This window comes from Pichia membranifaciens, assembly GCF_001661235.1.
Source record: "Pichia membranifaciens NRRL Y-2026 unplaced genomic scaffold PICMEscaffold_2, whole genome shotgun sequence".
Lineage (NCBI taxonomy): Eukaryota > Fungi > Ascomycota > Pichiomycetes > Pichiales > Pichiaceae > Pichia > Pichia membranifaciens.
Window position 1 is genome coordinate 1,016,210 of NW_017566983.1, and position 16,845 is coordinate 1,033,054.

The following is a 16,845-nucleotide window of genomic DNA, read 5'->3' on the forward strand; positions in this document are numbered from 1 at the left end:
CCGAGCTTTTTCGCCAGCGCCGACTGCAATTGGCTGCCTTTGCTATCTCTGCTCATTTCTCGGTGCTGTTGGGTACGACTTGACTGTTGTGCTATCCCTGAAGTTCACGTTCAAACACATCCAAGGGAAGAAGAACACACGGAATGGACCAAGATAAAGAACAAGGGTCGCTGTCTCTTTTCTACTCGATGACCGTTAGTGTGGAGCTGTGTATGTGTGCTGGACTGTGCAGTGTAAATCGCAAGGTGTAGAGTGTAGAGTGTAAAATGTATAGTGTAAAGTGTGCAAGCACAGGCGTGGGCGTGTGTCTGTCGAAGGATCGTGTCACTGTCACACAGCCTGTGGGTTGTCCCTGGTCTGGTACAGTCTAGATGGGTGACTCGGTGTAGTGCAGCGTGTGTGCGGGGGAACACCAAGATCGACTGGGCTCCTGCAGCAGGATGATTGGCTATTATCGGACTAAGGCCAGAAAAAAAATTGTGGAAAGGGAAAACGGTGCTAAGATGAGATAGATGCAGCTGACGGCGGGTTCGGGCGGCGGGGGTGTCTGTATGCGGACAAGCGTGCAGGGTCTGCGGCTACGACTGCGGTTGCTACTGTTGCTGCTTCTACAAGCACCGTCAATGACACACTCCAGAGGTAGCAGGTGGCGGCGGAGAGCGCCTGGTTCCGAGCCAGACAGCTCCCGATAGAAGGGAAAACTGTTATCGATCGCCGGCCGGCTCGCACTTTGCTCGTACACCCGCACCGCACCGTTTGTTTCCACGTCTGACTGGCCCTGCCCGCCAGCGAATGGGAGCGCTCCAATTGGCCCTTATGTAAGACGAGTCCCTGCGTCTGCCTTGGGCGCCGGCTCGTGGTCATCTTCCTCCACCGGGAGGCCCTGGCTGGGGGGGCACATGTAGCATGTCGGGCGGGATAGAGACCCTTTTCTTGCAGCGGAGGCCGGCATTTCCCCACGTTGCAGCGGGGTGGTGCCCCGCCTTCTACTGGCCCCGCCGCCGCCACCTTCCTTCTTCCCGCAGCCCGCCAGCCAATCCCCTCCATCTGTTGCTGACACCCCCTGCGAGGAGTCGCAGAGCCCCCTAAACCCCGCGCAGCACGCTCCGCTCCGACGGTGCACGGGTGGTAGGTGAAACGCGGAGAGGCACGGGAGAAAGCGCGCGTGCGCGGAGACTCTGCCTAGGAAACAAAGAGGCGTCTTGGCGACAGGAAGGCGAAACTCGAGTACAGCGAGACACGTGAGCTGTCTTGGCTCAAGCACGCGTTTTCTGTCCGGAGCACACCCTACTTTGCCCTTTTCGTACCGCAGCATGAATGAGCCTACGTGCTGATCAAGCGCCCTTTATGACGAAGGTTTTATAGCAAACAGACATGTCAGAGCTCAAGAGAAGACACGCTGGTGCTCCGGTGGCTGCGGCGGCTGCTCCAGCTGCGGCTGCAGGCACTGCACGCCCGAGAAAACCCTTATCGACGTCCAAGTACAAGGACAAACACTCCGGACTCTCGTACAACTATGAGGACAGGCTCTCGAAAATGCGGGTTCTGAAAACGGCCGTGCTCATGGTCTTGCTCACAATAACCGTGGCCTACTTTGGGTACAACCTCTACCTGTGGGGGTCGAACGTCGTGTTCGACATCTACTGGCACCACGTGCGTGGCGTGCGAAGCCGGGAACAGGCGGACTTCATCAGACAGCTCTGGATAGGCAACTTCCTCGACTTGTTTGCCATCATCGTCAAGCTGGTAGTGGCCTACTGGATTTTCAGACTCATCAACTCGAGACTTTTGCTAACCTACGACGACACCGAAGAACTAAACAAGTATAACTAGCCAGCCGTCCAGCGGTTCCGGTCTTAAGTAATACATCCTATGTCCTTCTATGTTACATTTTCTATAAAAATTCTGGCCCTAGCCAACTTCTGTCCAGCACACCCCCAGTCGATCCAAGCAGTCGCAGACCACCTTGCGGTCACTGGTCTCCGCAAGCTTCCCCAAAAGCATGTGCACGTTGAGAGGCTTGTATCGTAGAACGTCGTAGTACAGCCCCGCGTCCGCCTTCAAAAGCGCTTTGATCTGCCCCATGACAGCTTTCTCTATCACCGCCTCGGTTCCTGCAGCACCTTCCACGTCCTCTGGATGCTCGCTTTCCCATTCAGCAAACTTCAGAATTTCTCCGGTTTGAGATTTATCTATCGCCCAATCCCACTTATCCCTAGTGACATTCTTGCATATATTGGCCAACGCCTCCTCGAGCTTCTTCTTCCCCATCTTGGACGCATTCTTGACCCCCCATTCACTCAACTGTTTCTTCAACATCACAACGTTCCATCCTTCGAAATGCTTCATGCGCTTTGCAATGTCCACGCCGGTGTCGAGAGAAACCCTTTCTTCCTCGGTGACAAGCTCGCCGGGAACTTCAGCAAGTGCGGCTGCACAATTGTCCACCAAGCTCTCACTTTCTCTGCCGATAATCTCAGTAACAGACCGAGTTAATACGTTGTCTTCGTTGACGTTTATTTCTTGCGACCCAGCAGCAGAGCTCGCTGGCGAGCTGGTTGGTACAATCATTCTCTCGTAGCTACCTACTGCATCATCAGTGATCAACTCAGATTCTCGCTGCAGATTGTTCAAATCCATCAATGGTTGGGTTCCGCTCTCTGGACACCCTGTCAAAAGAATGTCACTGTCACTCTCCCCACACGTAGAAGAATTCGCAATCTCAATTATATCACCTTCAGTGTTCCTCAGGTTATAACTTCCAATATCATCAAGGAAATCTCCGTGGTCATACCCACCGTCATCTGATGAGTTTGGAATTTCAATAATGTTCGAGCTGTCAAGTTCTATGGGTAGTTGCTGTGTTCCACTCTCAACCTTTTCTTCTCTTATTTTCTCAATATAATCAAATGTGATTTCATCTTCTGCACCGTCGCTGTCACAACTGTCTTCAACAATAACGCAATCGAGTTCTTGAATTTGTTCCTCGGCCTTTGCTTTCTCTCGCTGGCTGACATCCAAGCTACGCTGTGTATTCTCTCCTAAAACTTGCGAAAGAGTAAACACCCCTGATGTTTGGTTTGCCGTGTTATTCAACTCCTCAACTAAACTGGTAGAATCTTTTTCCACCGCTTCTTCACTGGTCTTATTTCCATCTCTATTAAACAAATCAATTCCTGACATTGTGATGTCATACAGCGCACCCAAATCGTCGGGGGTGAAATCCACAGGATAAGACCAGCTGTATTGCGTGAGTTTTGCATCAGCTGTACCTCTACCATTGACACCCGTAACATCAGCACTCACCTCCCGAGCAGCACCAGCAGCTGCAAAAGCAGTGCTATTACTCTCCTGTAATTGCCTGAAATCAGTGTACTCAGTAACAATTTTTTCCTTGTCGGACTTCACTATATTATCAGTCTCATCATTTTTTAAACATTCCATCAAAAGCCCATGGATACTATCCCAGTCTTCTTTGCCAATCAACATTTTCATTTCTTCGTCGGCAAAATTGTTGTATGCCTGCACATCTACACCATGTGACATCTGTAACGCCTTATACTTCCTTATAATTTCTTTGTTGATAGATCCAAACTTTCGCTGTCGGTTCGCATTCTTATCTTTGATACCATTATGCTGTTTTTTATTGCTGTTTTTTGGACGTCGTATTTTTTTCACACATATAGGCTTACTCACCTTATCCTTCTTCGGTTCCACCGTACTTTTCTCTTGATGTGCATAACCGTTCAATTTGTCCTTCCAGAAATCGACAACTTGAATTTCGTGTTTAAAATCATCGAGTCCTGCCTGTACCTGGGTTCCGAAAGCAAAAATATTTTCGTCTTCGACGCCCCCTGCACTTTCCTCCATCACTTTATGATAATCAAATGAAGGAAAATGATTGATATCGGGTTCTATAGATCGGTTGTCAAAAGTTTATTTTTATCTTCTTTACATTGATGAATTTCATGTTTCAAGGGCAACGCTAGGTCGATCTTTTTTTTTATTTCTTTGGTGTGCCTTACGTAATGCGCAACGCGTTTTTCTGTATCTTTCATGTTGACTTTCTCCCACTCGATTCACGTTATTGAAGGCAAGTGTCGTGTTTCTCTGCTATTCACTCTGCTATCTTTACGTTCTTTCCACAGCTGGTTTTATGCTGACAACAACATTGGCCGGAGAGCCTTTTAACCTTATGACAGTGGTGAAAGATGATATGATCGTAAATGAAACCCATTCTCAGGGTGAGCAAGACACGTTAAATGCACATTCGAAGACCGTGCAGAAGCAGAAGGGCAAACAAAAGCAGATGTCCATAGAATTCTTTGCTTCACCAATGAGGAAAAAACATAGAGCTGATAATGAATTGTCCCACACCAAAGTGCTAAAGAGACCCAAACTTGAGACTTCTCACGAGAAAAATGGATCTAGTTCTATTGCTAGTGAAGTTATTGAAATCGAAATTGGCGGGAAGGATCAAAAGACTCACGGGGAGAACAATAATGACGATGAAGATCAAGAAGAGAGTGAAGAAAGTATTGATCAAGAAATAATGGATTTGGCTACAGAGAGCGATCATGAAGAGATTGAAAATGTCGAAGCTGCAGATGCCGAGAAATCGCAATCTGAGCTCAGAAAGTTAAAGCGTGAACAGGAGCGAGAACAAAAACAACTTCAGAAACAGATAGAAGAAGAGAAGAAGAGAGTATTAAAACAGCAGAAGAAAGAGGAAGAAGCTGAACGTCGTCGACTCAAAAAGGAAAAGGAAGAAGAGGAGCGGAGATCAAAACGAGAAAAGATTGAAGCTGAACGAGAAGCTAAGCGCCAACAAAAGGAACGAGAAAAGGAAGAAAAGCAAAAAAAGAGAGAAGAAGAAGCAAAGCTTAAAGAGGAGAAAAGGAAACGAGAAGAAGAAGAGAAGACGAAAAAGAAGGAGGAACTCGAAAGAAAAAGGCACGAAAAGATCTTAGAAAAGCAGAAACTTGAAGAAGAAAAGGAGCAGAAGAAGCTAGAGGAGGAAGAGAAAATCAAGAAGAGGAGTATAACTAATTTTTTCAAAGTTAAGCCTACTTTGTCCGACGGGAATGTAGAAAGTACAGCGAATTCATTGACGAACAGTCAGACCACAGGAATTCTGGTTGCAGCACAAGTCCAGAAGGTAAATACAGAAGAGTCGGAAAAAAGTGAATTTCAGCAGTATTTTCTACCATTCTATGTTAAACCTAATGCCAAGCTCGCAGAGACTATAAAGAAGGAAATTTCTTCCAAGTGGGACGAGTTTTTGAAGTCACCAAGTTCATTTATTGATGAACCCAGGAAAGTCTCAAAAGAGAAACCAATTTTTGAGGGCAAAACGGAGCGTGCATTTGATGTTTTGAAGTGCCTCAATGCAGGCTCGATGAATGAGGCCAATCGACTGTTTCGTGAAGTTCCGCTCAGGTATATTAAATTCTACGAGAAGAAGCAGCCACCATATTTTGGGACTTTTTCATATACGATGTCAGATGTTGAGGAACCCGGTTTGGACTTGAGGTTACAGCCTTGGTCCAAGATTACTCTAAAACGCAGTAGTGGCGCTGTTGATATTGAGGAAGCCCCGGCAGGAGAGGAAGCTGTCATCAACTACGAATACGATTCAGAGTTAGAGGGAGAAAACGCCGAGGGCGAAGACGACGAGGATGGAGAGGATTTGGACTCTGCTGACGAGGAGGACGACGATGACGACGAAGCGGGGTCCTCCGACATCGACGAGTTTGTGGAGAAGGATTCAGCCGAGGTGACTAGCGGTGAGCGGGAAAGTGAAGGAAGCGGCGGCCAGATGAAAAAAAGACGCGTCATTGGACCGCTGGTGCCTGCTCTACGCCATTGCCAAGACGAAATTGCTGACGGTGACGAGTTTGGAGAATACTTCACGACGCTTCGATGGGAGAGAATGAACAGCGACATTGATTTCCCAATCGATCCTTTCAAGAACTACTGGAAGAAGCAAGGTAGCACCAAGACCGAGAAAGAGGAGAACGTGCCAAGTACTAGCATGCAGGGAAAGACCTTGACGTCTGCTTTGATGAGCGGCGCCAAAAACAGCGAGGCGTCCGCCACAAGTTCTAAAGCTGCTGCTGCTGCTGCTGCTACGGGCAGCACTGTCCCGCTTGGGGTGAAGAAGAAGGTGATTACCAACGCCGAACACGTGCGGATCTTGCTGGCCTTTGTCGACAGCCACAAGACACTCTCTCTCAACACGCTAGCGGAGCTTGCGGTGAAGGACGGGGCGAGCCAGGGCGTGCTGGGGGACTACTCCCGGGCCGTAGTGAAGAACACGGTGAAGGCGAATGCGTCGTTTGACAAGAAAAACGGCTGGCAGGTGCTGGCTGACGGCGCTGTCGACACGCGAGGCGTGGGAGTGTAGGACATGCTCTGTGTATCTTTTGTAGCCGACCGAGTGACACAGATCGAGATAGGCGGCTTAGCCGAGGCGAGCGCAGACCTGGCACCGTTGCGGGGCCGGAGCTGGAAAGTTTCTGAGTGCGCGGCCGATTGCGCGAGCGTGCGTGCGTGCCTGGCTGGCGTGTTGACATGTTGACATGTTGACATGTTGACGTGCACAAGAAGGACAGGAGGACGAGAACGCGGGCAGAAGCGCTGTACGGAAGGCACTACAACAGAGAGCACACGTCCAGAGACAAGATGGGTCGATCCGAACTGGAGGCGTGCATCGAGCAGAGCATCCGGCAGATGAACGAGCTCGACAGCAGGGCCGTCGCCGAGGGCGTGAGAAGCGTGCACACGCTGCTGCTCCGGCTGATCCAGACGAACCGCGGGCAGCTGGCGCCGCCGGGCGGCTCGGCGAGGCACGAGCCGGCGGTGGTCGACACCAGCACGCTCAACACGCTGAGCAGCGAGCCCCCGGAGACGCCACGGCCGGAACGGGGCCAGGACCGGGGGCTGGAGGAGTTCCGCGGGCTGCAGGACCGGGCCGAGTACAACCTGGCGACCCAGCTGCTGCTGCTGCTTGTGCGGGTGGCGAACGGCGAGTTCGCCGTCAAGACCGAGGCCGACGAGCTCGTTGTGCGCGTGCTGCAGATCCTGCAGGGCGTGCTTCTCATCCATCCGAGGAGCCGGACCTGTTTCCGCGGCAAGCACAACATCCGCCTGCTCATCGACCTGCTCGACCCCCAGTCCCGCGTGCAGCCCAGCTTTCTCGTCATCATCGAGTGTGTGCTCATGCTTGTGTCGCTTTTCATCCGCAATGCCGAGAACCTGCGCAATTTCGAGGACTTGCGCGGGGTCGAGCTCATCTGCAAGCTCATCAAGGGCGACTACAGCGACGGCGACGCTCCGGCCCCTGTTCCGCCTGCCGCGACAGCCACCCTGACGTGGCACAGCGTGCGCATCAAGAGCCTTGAGTTCCTCTTCTTCTACCTCATCCCCGAGTTCCACGGGGACGAGGACGAGGACCAGCCGCCACCCGCGCCCGCCTCCGACGCGTCGCCCGCGCCCCGCACCCCTGCCACCGTCGTCGGTCCAGATGGCGTCCTCCGCAGAGGCATGGCAAGCAAGATCGCCATCCTCAAGCGCTTCCTCAACGACGAGTTTGTCGACGGCATCGTGCGCGAGTTTGTTGCAGACAGACCCTTTGGCGTCTCGCGCGCCGTCTGGTAGGCGGTCGACCGACCCCGGCCGCGAGACGCGCGCTGCGCGCGCGCTACTCCGAACACGGAGTCGGACGCTCACGGGCCCCCCGGCACGGAAGCGCCGGGAGCTGCAGCGGGAACGAGGTCGGAGCACGCCCCGGGCGCCCCGGGCCTTATCTGCTGCGCATGTGTACACTTTCTGCAGACACCGCTAGTATTCTAATACCACCACCACCGTACTACTGCACTACTGTCCCGGAGAAACAGACGCCGTTACGTAATTGCGCGTCTGCTCCGACCACACGGGCCTCGTTCCCGGGATGCGTCCCGGGGTTTCCCTGCGCCAGCACTGAGCCGCCCCGGCGTGCCCCCGACTTGCCCCCCATTCTGCCCCACCTCCGCCGCTGGGCCCGCACACCTATGTAGCCCGCCCCACGGGCGCCGGCGGTGCCGCCGGCGCCGCCGACGGGCCTCCCCCTGGCCTCCCGCCGTTGTGCCCACTAGCCCACCGCCACCGACACGCACTTCCCCCAGGCTGTTCCCCCGCCCCCCCCCGGCACCCGCGCCGGCCCCTATATAGCCCCCTCGCCCGGCCGCCGCCCCGTGCAGAACCGCCCCCCCGTTATCTCGGGCGCCGCTCCACGCTGTGGTGCCCGCTCTCTGGCTCTGCCGCTGCTGCACCTTCTCGCACTCTCCCCTGCTCCGCTGTGACACTTTGAGGTTCGCTGTCGGATTCTTTCCTTTTCTCCTTCTGCACACCACACACTGCCCCAGGCTGCATTCTTTGTTTTCCCTGGCCCCCTCCCACCCTACGACCCCTCTGTCATTTTTTTTCTGCGTTGTTGCTGCTGCTACTCTCTGCTTGTCAACAAAACCCTCCCCAGCCCCACCGCCTCCGCCTTCCACGATGTTCTCCAACTTATACAAGAAATCTGTCCTCAACTCATCTGTCGCAATGAGAAACATGGCTACCCACTCGCTCCCAAAGAAGTACGGTGGCAAGTACACCGTCACCTTGATTCCTGGTGACGGTATCGGTAAGGAGATCACTGACTCTGTCAGAAAGATCTTTGAGTACGAAAACGTCCCTGTCGAGTTCGAAACCATCGACATGTCGGGAATCGAGGGCCACGAGTCCAAGATCGAGGAGGCCATCCTCTCCATCAAGAGAAACAAGGTCGGCTTAAAGAGTGTCACCTACACCCCAACCGACCCTTTCATTAAGTCTCTTAACGTTGCCTTCAGAAAGGAGTTGGACATCTACGCCTCCTTGGTCTTCATCAAGAACATCGAAGGTGTCAAGTCTAAGTTGCACGACGTCGACTTTGTTCTTGTCAGAGAAAACACCGAAGCAGAATACTCCGGCTTGGAGCACCAGTCCGTCCCAGGTGTGGTCGAGTCTTTGAAGATCATCACCAAGTACAAGACCGAGAGAATCGCCAGATTTGCTTTCGACTACGCAAAGAGACACGACAGAAAGCTCGTCACCGCCATCCACAAGGCTAACATCATGAAGCTGGGTGATGGTTTGTTCAGAAACACCGTCAAGGAAGTCGGTCACACAGAATACCCAGACATTGAAGTCAAGGACTTGATTGTCGATAACGCTACCATGCAAGCCGTCTCCAAGCCTCAACAATTCGATGTCATGGTCACTCCAAACATGTACGGTGCCATTCTTTCCAACGTCGGTGCTGCTCTTGTCGGTGGTCCAGGCTTGGTTCCAGGTGCCTCTTACGGTAGAGACTATGCTGTCTTCGAACCAGGTTGTAGACACGTTGGCTTGGACATTAAGGGTAAGAATGTCGCCAACCCAACTGCCATGATCTTGTCTGCAACCAAGATGTTGGAACACTTGGGCTTACACGAAGAAGCTGAAAGAATTTCTGCCGCAACCAAGGCTGTTCTGGCCGAAGGTAAGACCATCACCAAGGATATCGGTGGTAGTGCTTCAACTACCGAGTTCACTGACGCTGTTTTGGCCAAGTTAGCAAACTAAATAGCTCACGCCCAAGCAAAGCTATTCTCCAATAAATTACTGCTATCCCGATGACCCCATTTCTATCTTTCTATTTATATATTTAAATATTCCAACATACATTCCGTATATGAATATATATTTGCAACGTTATATAACATACATCTTACTATATAACCTATTTATTTATTATTAACTATTCAAGTATTCCTATTCCCGATCCCAGTTCTAAATATATTTCTAAATCGCTTTCCCGCACCTTCCAATTCTCGCACTACTCCTACAATATTTGATAGCCAGGTTTGCGATAAGGGCGTTGCATGCCGATGGCACCTACTTCTAAAGGTCTGCCTTCATCAAAGGCAGTTGGTATCGATCAAGAGGATATCCGGCCATGGAGGTGATCAAGAGTCCGGATTTTTACATCAACTACAAAAAGTCCCAATTCAAGACACCCATTGAGATTCTCAAGAAGAACTTCAAAAACCTCCAGAAACTCATTGAACGCAATAACTTATTGATCAACAAACAACTTGCCAAGATCAAAACCACCACAGATAAGAAACAAAAGATTGCGCTTCTAGACAAGCTTCTTGAACATGAAAAGCTTTTCCAGAAACGTGTAACAACGAGGGTCAAACAGCATAGCGAATACGTGAACAGGCTTGTGTTGCGGATCCAAAAATTGGACCACATAAACGACTTGTACAACAAGTATTCCCACATGACAAAGAAAGACATCGATTCCGGGCTCCCGAAAGAGCTTCAAGATTTTTACAGAACTGAAAATAACTTGTTGATTATTGAATACCTACTAAGACAGTATCCACCTGACGAATACAAGGATTCAGAGAATCCAGCAATTCTTTTGTCCAAACAGCTTGAACTCGACAAGTACGTCGACGCCGACATTGTGTTGCAGGGTCTGAAAATCCAGGATGAGATAGTCAACAAAAAGAATTTGAAGCTTCTTAAGCAATGGTGCACCGAGAACAAAAAGAACTTGATTCACATTCGAGAATCCTTCCCGCAATTGGTTACTTCCGATATAGAGTTCGAATGCGATTTTCAGGAATTCATAGAGAAAATTAACAAGGGAGAGTATGGCAAGGCATTGGTGTATGGGAGGAAGAATTTGTCAAATAAGTATATAATGGATCGGTTTGAGAAGATTGCCAAAGGTTCCTCAGTGATTTGGTCTCAGTTCATAATGCAATCTTTTGGTGAGAAAAACCTGAGGAACCACAGCCGAAGTCAAACCGATGACGTGTTTAGCTTCTACAATTCGTGCTCAAAACCACAACCTCCAACGAGCTTCAAGAATATCTTTATGGACATGTTGTCTTCGAAGTCGTGGGACAACTTGGGACGGTTTTTTTCTTTGAACTTCAAGTTACTATACGGCATGAACCAGATCCCAGCATTGGAGACGATGCTCAGCATTGGCGGTTCTGTTTTGAAGACAAAGTCATGCATCCATTTGGCATCGAATGGCAGCAAAAGTGGGTTTGCAAACTTTGTGTCCTCTGCAAATAGTCACGACCCGTTGAAGAAGTACATGAGCAGCACGGAGTGTCCAATTTGCTCGGTCGAGCTCAACAACATCACATACCCACTTCCCCACTCGCTACAGACCAAGTCGAATCTCTTTGATGATCCGGTGATGCTTCCGAATAAACACATCTATTCGTACAGCCAGTTGATGTTTTATAACCGGAACAACCTTGAGCGACCTATTTTACCGTCGGAAAGCTTGATCAAGGGAATCATTTCTGCCGACGGACACTTGTCGATAGACAGATTTTGCCGGGATGGTCTCACGTTTCCTGACAATGCTCGGTCAAACACCGTAGTAGTGGATCCGTTATCTGAGGAAACCTTCACCTTGAAAACACTCGAGAAGGTATTCCCTACATGAAACTGTTTCTTGCACAGCTTACGTAATTGCTCTCCGATTGATAAAAATAATATTTTTTGTAGTTTCTCTTGAAAAAAACAGGTAATATTTTTTTTTATCTTTATTCGACAATTTGTCCTAGTCTACGATAACCATAATGAACAGCAGTTGAGGTATCCAATCGGCCGAGCAACACGATGGCAAAGAAGGGAAAGGGTGCGCTTGCCAGTGCTCTTGCGAGACATCAGAGCGAGCAGCAGCAGAGAAAAACAAAATTGCAGAAGCTGAACAACAAAGAGATCCATTATCCAGGTAACAAAAAGAAGCCCAAAAGCAAAACGGTAGCGGCAGACGCCAGCAAAAAGGACGAGGAGGCCGCAAGCGAAACACCTCTCGATGAGAAAAAAGTTCTCGTTCCGTTTGACAAGAAAGACCGGATTCTCATTGTCGGAGACGGCGACTTTTCGTACACGCTGAGTATCGTGAAGAAAAAGCTGATCAAGGCAAAGAACGTGATAGCAACGTCATTTGACACGCTCGACGAGTTGCACAGCAAGTACCCGGACACCGTGGACGCCACGCTGCAGGAGCTGCGGGAGCTGGGCGTGACGAAAGTGTATCACGGGATAGACGGAACGCGGCTTGCGGAGACACTGGGCGTGAACATCCGGAGCAAGCGGCAGGGGGACGGCAGCGGGAAGAGCATTGAAGTTTTGGGCGGGTTGACGGTGAACAGCATCATCTTCAACTTCCCGCACATTGGCAAACACATCTCCGACGTCGAGCGCAACATCATCAAGAACCAGGAGCTGCTCTCCCGCTTCTTTGGCAGCTGCCGGGAGTTCTTCTCCATCTTGCGCAGACAGCGGGAGCTGCGCACGCGGTCCGGGTACAAGGCGCTGGAGCAGGACGACCAGGACAAGGACAAGGACAGCGACGAGGACGAGGACGAGGACGGCGACGGGGACGCACACGGAGCGTACTTCTCGGCCCTGGGCAAGAAGCAGCAGCCGCGCGACTCCGACGTGATTACCGTGACTGTGTTCAGCGGCGAGCCCTACGACTCGTGGAAGATCAAGAAGCTGGCCAGAGACAGCATCGGCTACAGCGTCCAGCGCTCGGGCCGCCTCGAGTGGCGGTACTACGACGGCTACAGCCACCGTCGCACCGCCGGCGCCGGTAGCACCAACAAGCGGGCCAGCACCCGGGACGCCCGCATATACAAGTTCGAGAAGTGGGACGCCGCCGCCCACGCGAGGACCAAGAAGCGCCGCCGCGGCGACGCCAGCGACACCGACAGCGACGGTGCCTAGGCCGCCACCCGCCGCCAGTGCCAGCCCCTCCAGGGCCGCCAACTAGCGTCATGTATATTTTCTGTACTGTTGAAGCTTCAGCACGCCCCCCTGGCGGCTTCTGCCCACCCACCCGTTGGGTACCCCGGATCCGCGAGGGGACCCCCTTCCTGTGGCCCCCGACATTCGACACCTGCATCGTTTTTACGCTGTGTAGGCGCGGGCCGGCTTAACGGTGCGTTTGACTGGCCGACTGCTAGTCGAGGGCATCGCCTAGCCGGCAAACATTGTTCGACGGGGCTGGATTGGCAGGGGATGCGCGGCGCGCCCGGCCGTTTGGCGCTAAGCCCGCCGCTTTTCTTCGCTTGCTCGGACCGACGGTGTGCCAATTCGGCCGGCCCGGCTGGGGTCGCGCGCGCCCGCGCTCCGTGTGGTTGTGGGCCGCCCGCGCGGGCGTGCGCCAACCGTTGCAGATTGCGGCGGGAGCCGGGGCTGGGCGCCGTCCGGGCTGCCGCTGCCGCCGCTGCAAAGCGCGACGCTGTACGCGGGGCAAAACCGCCGCCCGCGCCGACACGAGCGATGGCAGGGTGCCGTGACGGCAGTCGTGGACGGCAGCCCGCGGCCGCACCCACGGCGGGCAGGCAGCGTGAAGGGAGCGCAGCAGCAGTTCCGGCAGCCAGCACGTCGGGACCCACGTCGACGTGGCTCCCAGGACCCTCGTTCCGCCGGCCGGTGCCTGCCTCCCGGCATATATGTACGTGCGTGTGCTGCAGAACGAACACGGGCGCCCCGCGCGTGAACTTTATTTCGCCCGCATTCTGCCGGTGCCTGCGCTAACGCCCTCGGCACTACGCTCGGACGCGCCTCCTGGGGCGGGCACCACGGTGCCTGTGACGCACCGGGCAGATCCTCTGCTCCACACCCCGACCGGTGTCCCCTATCCCGACCGGGCCTGCTTTGGCGTGCGTTGGCAGGCGCCGGCCTTAGGCTTGGCTGGCACTGCTTCCTGCTCACCCCGCCCCGTCCCAGGTTCTCTGCCGCTGCCTCCCACGGCCTATTGTCGGATCGGGGACACAGGCACGCACGCAGATCGCCCGATACAGGTCAATCCATGCAGAATTGGCCCGTCTGTCTGACTAGACGGGCGCTGACGTCTCGTGGATCTCTCACACCCTCACGCACCGGGGTTTCCTTCTGCGCTGCTCCCCGACCCTCTTCACCGTGCTCGATCCGGCTCGTCTGCGCTTGTCACCGCTGGTCTGGTGTCGGACCGGCTTGGCGTGCCCGTTGTGCTGGTCCTCTCTCTGCGCCATACTGCTCTCCCAGCCACCCCCGTTCCGACGGCATAAACACAGAAACGAGAAAACCAACCGGCAAGCACGCAAGCAGCAGCCGTGGCGCCCCTCCCTCCTACTCTCCCCGTCCGTCGTCAACACAGAATGTCCCGCAAGGACGAGGATGCCAGCGGCACGAGCCCACGTCGCTCCAGCAGCACCTCCTCCGAGGACACCCCCATAGCCTCCGCCGACACTGCTGCAAAGAAGCCCGACACGGAGGGCACGTCTTTCCCCAGAACGGAAAAGCCCCCCCAGAGCCATGCTACCGCCCCAACAGACGCACCCCAAACTACCACAGCCTCCACCACCAGCGACACTGAAACCTCTCCGAAGCACTCCAGCGTCGAGAATATCGTCCTGGAGACAGCACAAGAAGCCCCAAAGACCGAGTCAACAGCCGAATCCAACTCGGAAGCGCCGCTTCCGCAGCACGTCCTGCTGAAGCCGTCTGCTTCTCAAAAGCAACCCAACTTCCTCCGCCAAACACTCCAGAAATACCCGCAGTCGGACGAGGACTACTCGTCGTCGTCTTCCTCGGCCCGAAAATCTTCTCCCGACAACGCCTCGAAGCAGAAAGATGCGCAGCCCGCAAGCAGTTCTACAAAAGAGGACACCCAAGGCAGTGACCCTTCTGTCGAAGCCTTTCAGCTGCAATCGAAAAAGAAGAGATTCAGAAGATCGTACAATTGCGGACCATGTAAAACTCACAAAATCAAATGTGATATGCGAATACCATGCGGAAACTGCGAGAAGTACGACAGGAGAGACGAATGTTTGAAAGACCCTCCCAATCCACCCACATATCAGCAGTACTTGATCAAGCAGGAGAGAAAGCGTAAGTATCTTGAAAAAAGATACCATCTCGTATCCTCGAGACAGGATCAGACTGCGCAGGAACCATCCAAAGGTGAGGCTGCTGATTTTACCGCAAAGCATACTCACCTGTCTCCACCGCAAAAGCTCCAGTACGAATTGACCAGCAAGCCATACAATGATGTATTACAGCAACCTTCGAACACAATCTCCCCAAAACCTTCTGTGAATAGGTCAGAGAGTTTCAAATACAGCCAGCCACTTTCAAACAGTTATGGAGAGCACGATTATCGTGTTAACACAAATCCTCTTATTGACTACAAGAATTACTATCAAGGAGCAGGTGTACCAACGAGTACAAACGTCCATCAGAATACCCCGCAGATACCCATCTTCCAACAACAGCATCAACAACAACAACAGCAAATGCAACAGCAACAACCACAGCAGCAACCGCCACAAAATCCTGCGTATGCATACTATCCAGACCTGGCAGCACATTATCCTCCTCAAGTGCAAATGATGGCTCCTCAATCATACGGCAGTCATCCTCAAATACCTCCTCAGACACGGTTTAGTGAGAGAGCGTTTCAACCAAGCTCCACTGTGCCTCAATACATGGAGGCGCCATACGTGCCTCTTCTGCAGCCAATACTGCAACCTTCATCTTATGAGACGCTTCCACCCGTACCCCAATACCCTTCACTGCCACAGCATGTACGTTTACCAGCGATCTCAGAACCACAACACGTAGCATCAGTTTCTCATGTACCCGGACTTCCACCTCCACCAATGATGGTCAGTAACCAAATGCATGAGCAATATGGGTTCAGGCTCCCAATTCAAGTTCCATCATACCCAGGTCAGCCCTTGGTAGCAGGGAGAGAACAGTACCACGCCCCCTTTCCAGGTCAAGAACAGGCACCACCATGGGCTTCTAACCCTTCCAATGCATACATGCCAAACACCAAAACTCTGGTTCCTAGGGCTTACGGACAGAGTAACGGTGGTGGAAATGCCACTTTTCGACTTCCAAACATGGATAATATTGCTGAGGAGCAAGTTTCCAGCTACCGAAGGCCTCCAATTCAGCAGCTCCCAAACCAGGCAGTGACAAGAAGCACAGAGACTAATTCTAACTTGAGCAACTTCGACGGCTCTCAAAAGTTGACTTCATTGTCCTCCGTGTCGTCTTTGGCAGATAGATTTGCCTTTACTTCTGGGGCGAAGCAGCAGAAGAGCACAAGACAGTAGAAAGCTTTGTCACAAGAATGAAGCACAATGTGGTGAAGTAGGGGCCAGGGGAGACAGGCATTCGTAAAAATTATTTTTATTCAGGCAAAAATTAATGTATAGATTATCATATAATATTAGCTGCATCTTATCATAAGAGCGTAAAAGTTTAATGTTTATAATTATACTCGTTTTTTTTACCCCCCAGAAGTGTGTGCACGAATCGCTTACATACGCGATTTTTCAAAAGTAGAAATCTATGACCAGCTCCATTACTGTTTTGTTTCTGATTGCATCAAACCCTAACTCTTTCACTATATGTCAGCTTCTAGCATATTAAACAAAAAAAATCGATTCTCCTCTATCATAATCCTCATTAGGAGTAAGCCCTAATTCTATGTAACTTATATAAAGCTGCTGAATCATGTAGTATGAATGTTAGCTAATACCTCCAGCGAGAATATTTTCGTCGCTATTTATGTAGATTTACTGTCTACAAAACTTTTCCATAAACAATTGAAGCAAGGCGAATCACCTCTAGAATAAGTTGGGTGCTCCTTAAAAACAAACCATTGATAGGGTAACTGGAACAAAAACATAAACCTGATTGCAGAATTTCTCAGTTCTATTCAACGAAGACAGAAACGATGGAATCCTAAGAACA

The 16,845-nt window shown here is 51.9% G+C and overlaps 10 protein-coding genes across 10 annotated transcripts; 8 read left to right on the plus strand and 2 right to left on the minus strand.

The window, feature by feature from the left end:
• Positions 1–277: 277 nt before the first annotated feature.
• On the minus strand, positions 278–912 carry PICMEDRAFT_114088 (hypothetical protein). The gene has a single exon (XM_019159788.1). The coding sequence runs from the start codon at positions 862–864 to the stop codon at positions 499–501; it is 366 nt and encodes a 121-aa protein (XP_019018598.1). The 5' UTR covers positions 865–912; the 3' UTR covers positions 278–498.
• A 462-nt stretch (positions 913–1,374) lies between these two features.
• Positions 1,375–1,833, plus strand: PICMEDRAFT_71555 (hypothetical protein; the record flags this gene model as incomplete). Its single annotated transcript, XM_019163951.1, has 1 exon — positions 1,375–1,833. One exon carries the CDS (start codon positions 1,375–1,377, stop codon positions 1,831–1,833), a length of 459 nt encoding a protein of 152 aa, XP_019018599.1.
• A 78-nt stretch (positions 1,834–1,911) lies between these two features.
• Positions 1,912–3,870, minus strand: PICMEDRAFT_10481 (hypothetical protein; the record flags this gene model as incomplete). Its single annotated transcript, XM_019159676.1, has 1 exon — positions 1,912–3,870. One exon carries the CDS (start codon positions 3,868–3,870, stop codon positions 1,912–1,914), a length of 1,959 nt encoding a protein of 652 aa, XP_019018600.1.
• Positions 3,871–4,082: 212 nt separating this feature from the next.
• PICMEDRAFT_114255 (hypothetical protein) lies at positions 4,083–6,484 on the plus strand. The gene has a single exon (XM_019159790.1). It carries the CDS (start codon positions 4,157–4,159, stop codon positions 6,404–6,406), a length of 2,250 nt encoding a protein of 749 aa, XP_019018601.1. The 5' UTR covers positions 4,083–4,156; the 3' UTR covers positions 6,407–6,484.
• A 1-nt stretch (position 6,485) lies between these two features.
• On the plus strand, positions 6,486–7,883 carry PICMEDRAFT_114256 (hypothetical protein). Its single transcript, XM_019159791.1, has one exon. It carries the CDS (start codon positions 6,685–6,687, stop codon positions 7,657–7,659), a length of 975 nt encoding a protein of 324 aa, XP_019018602.1. The 5' UTR covers positions 6,486–6,684; the 3' UTR covers positions 7,660–7,883.
• Positions 7,884–8,308: 425 nt separating this feature from the next.
• PICMEDRAFT_15431 (hypothetical protein) lies at positions 8,309–9,829 on the plus strand. Its single transcript, XM_019160824.1, has one exon. The coding sequence runs from the start codon at positions 8,539–8,541 to the stop codon at positions 9,628–9,630; it is 1,092 nt and encodes a 363-aa protein (XP_019018603.1). The 5' UTR covers positions 8,309–8,538; the 3' UTR covers positions 9,631–9,829.
• Positions 9,830–10,003: 174 nt separating this feature from the next.
• On the plus strand, positions 10,004–11,527 carry PICMEDRAFT_71559 (hypothetical protein; the record flags this gene model as incomplete). Its single annotated transcript, XM_019163952.1, has 1 exon — positions 10,004–11,527. The coding sequence occupies one exon, from the start codon at positions 10,004–10,006 to the stop codon at positions 11,525–11,527; it is 1,524 nt and encodes a 507-aa protein (XP_019018604.1).
• A 176-nt stretch (positions 11,528–11,703) lies between these two features.
• On the plus strand, positions 11,704–12,819 carry PICMEDRAFT_71560 (hypothetical protein; the record flags this gene model as incomplete). Its single annotated transcript, XM_019163953.1, has 1 exon — positions 11,704–12,819. The coding sequence occupies one exon, from the start codon at positions 11,704–11,706 to the stop codon at positions 12,817–12,819; it is 1,116 nt and encodes a 371-aa protein (XP_019018605.1).
• A 693-nt stretch (positions 12,820–13,512) lies between these two features.
• PICMEDRAFT_114314 (hypothetical protein) lies at positions 13,513–14,086 on the plus strand. Its single transcript, XM_019159793.1, has one exon. The coding sequence runs from the start codon at positions 13,551–13,553 to the stop codon at positions 13,932–13,934; it is 384 nt and encodes a 127-aa protein (XP_019018606.1). The 5' UTR covers positions 13,513–13,550; the 3' UTR covers positions 13,935–14,086.
• Positions 13,910–16,389, plus strand: PICMEDRAFT_15434 (hypothetical protein). Its single transcript, XM_019160825.1, has one exon. It carries the CDS (start codon positions 14,238–14,240, stop codon positions 16,200–16,202), a length of 1,965 nt encoding a protein of 654 aa, XP_019018607.1. The 5' UTR covers positions 13,910–14,237; the 3' UTR covers positions 16,203–16,389.
• The last annotated feature ends 456 nt before the right edge of the window (positions 16,390–16,845 follow it).

Coding starts and splice junctions, on each gene's coding strand:
- PICMEDRAFT_15431 (XM_019160824.1), top strand. CDS start 8,539: ATGTTCTCCAACTTATACAAGAAATCTGTCCTCAACTCATCTGTCGCA.
- PICMEDRAFT_114314 (XM_019159793.1), top strand. CDS start 13,551: ATGTACGTGCGTGTGCTGCAGAACGAACACGGGCGCCCCGCGCGTGAA.
- PICMEDRAFT_15434 (XM_019160825.1), top strand. CDS start 14,238: ATGTCCCGCAAGGACGAGGATGCCAGCGGCACGAGCCCACGTCGCTCC.
- PICMEDRAFT_114088 (XM_019159788.1), bottom strand. CDS start 864: ATGACCACGAGCCGGCGCCCAAGGCAGACGCAGGGACTCGTCTTACAT.
- PICMEDRAFT_114256 (XM_019159791.1), top strand. CDS start 6,685: ATGGGTCGATCCGAACTGGAGGCGTGCATCGAGCAGAGCATCCGGCAG.
- PICMEDRAFT_114255 (XM_019159790.1), top strand. CDS start 4,157: ATGCTGACAACAACATTGGCCGGAGAGCCTTTTAACCTTATGACAGTG.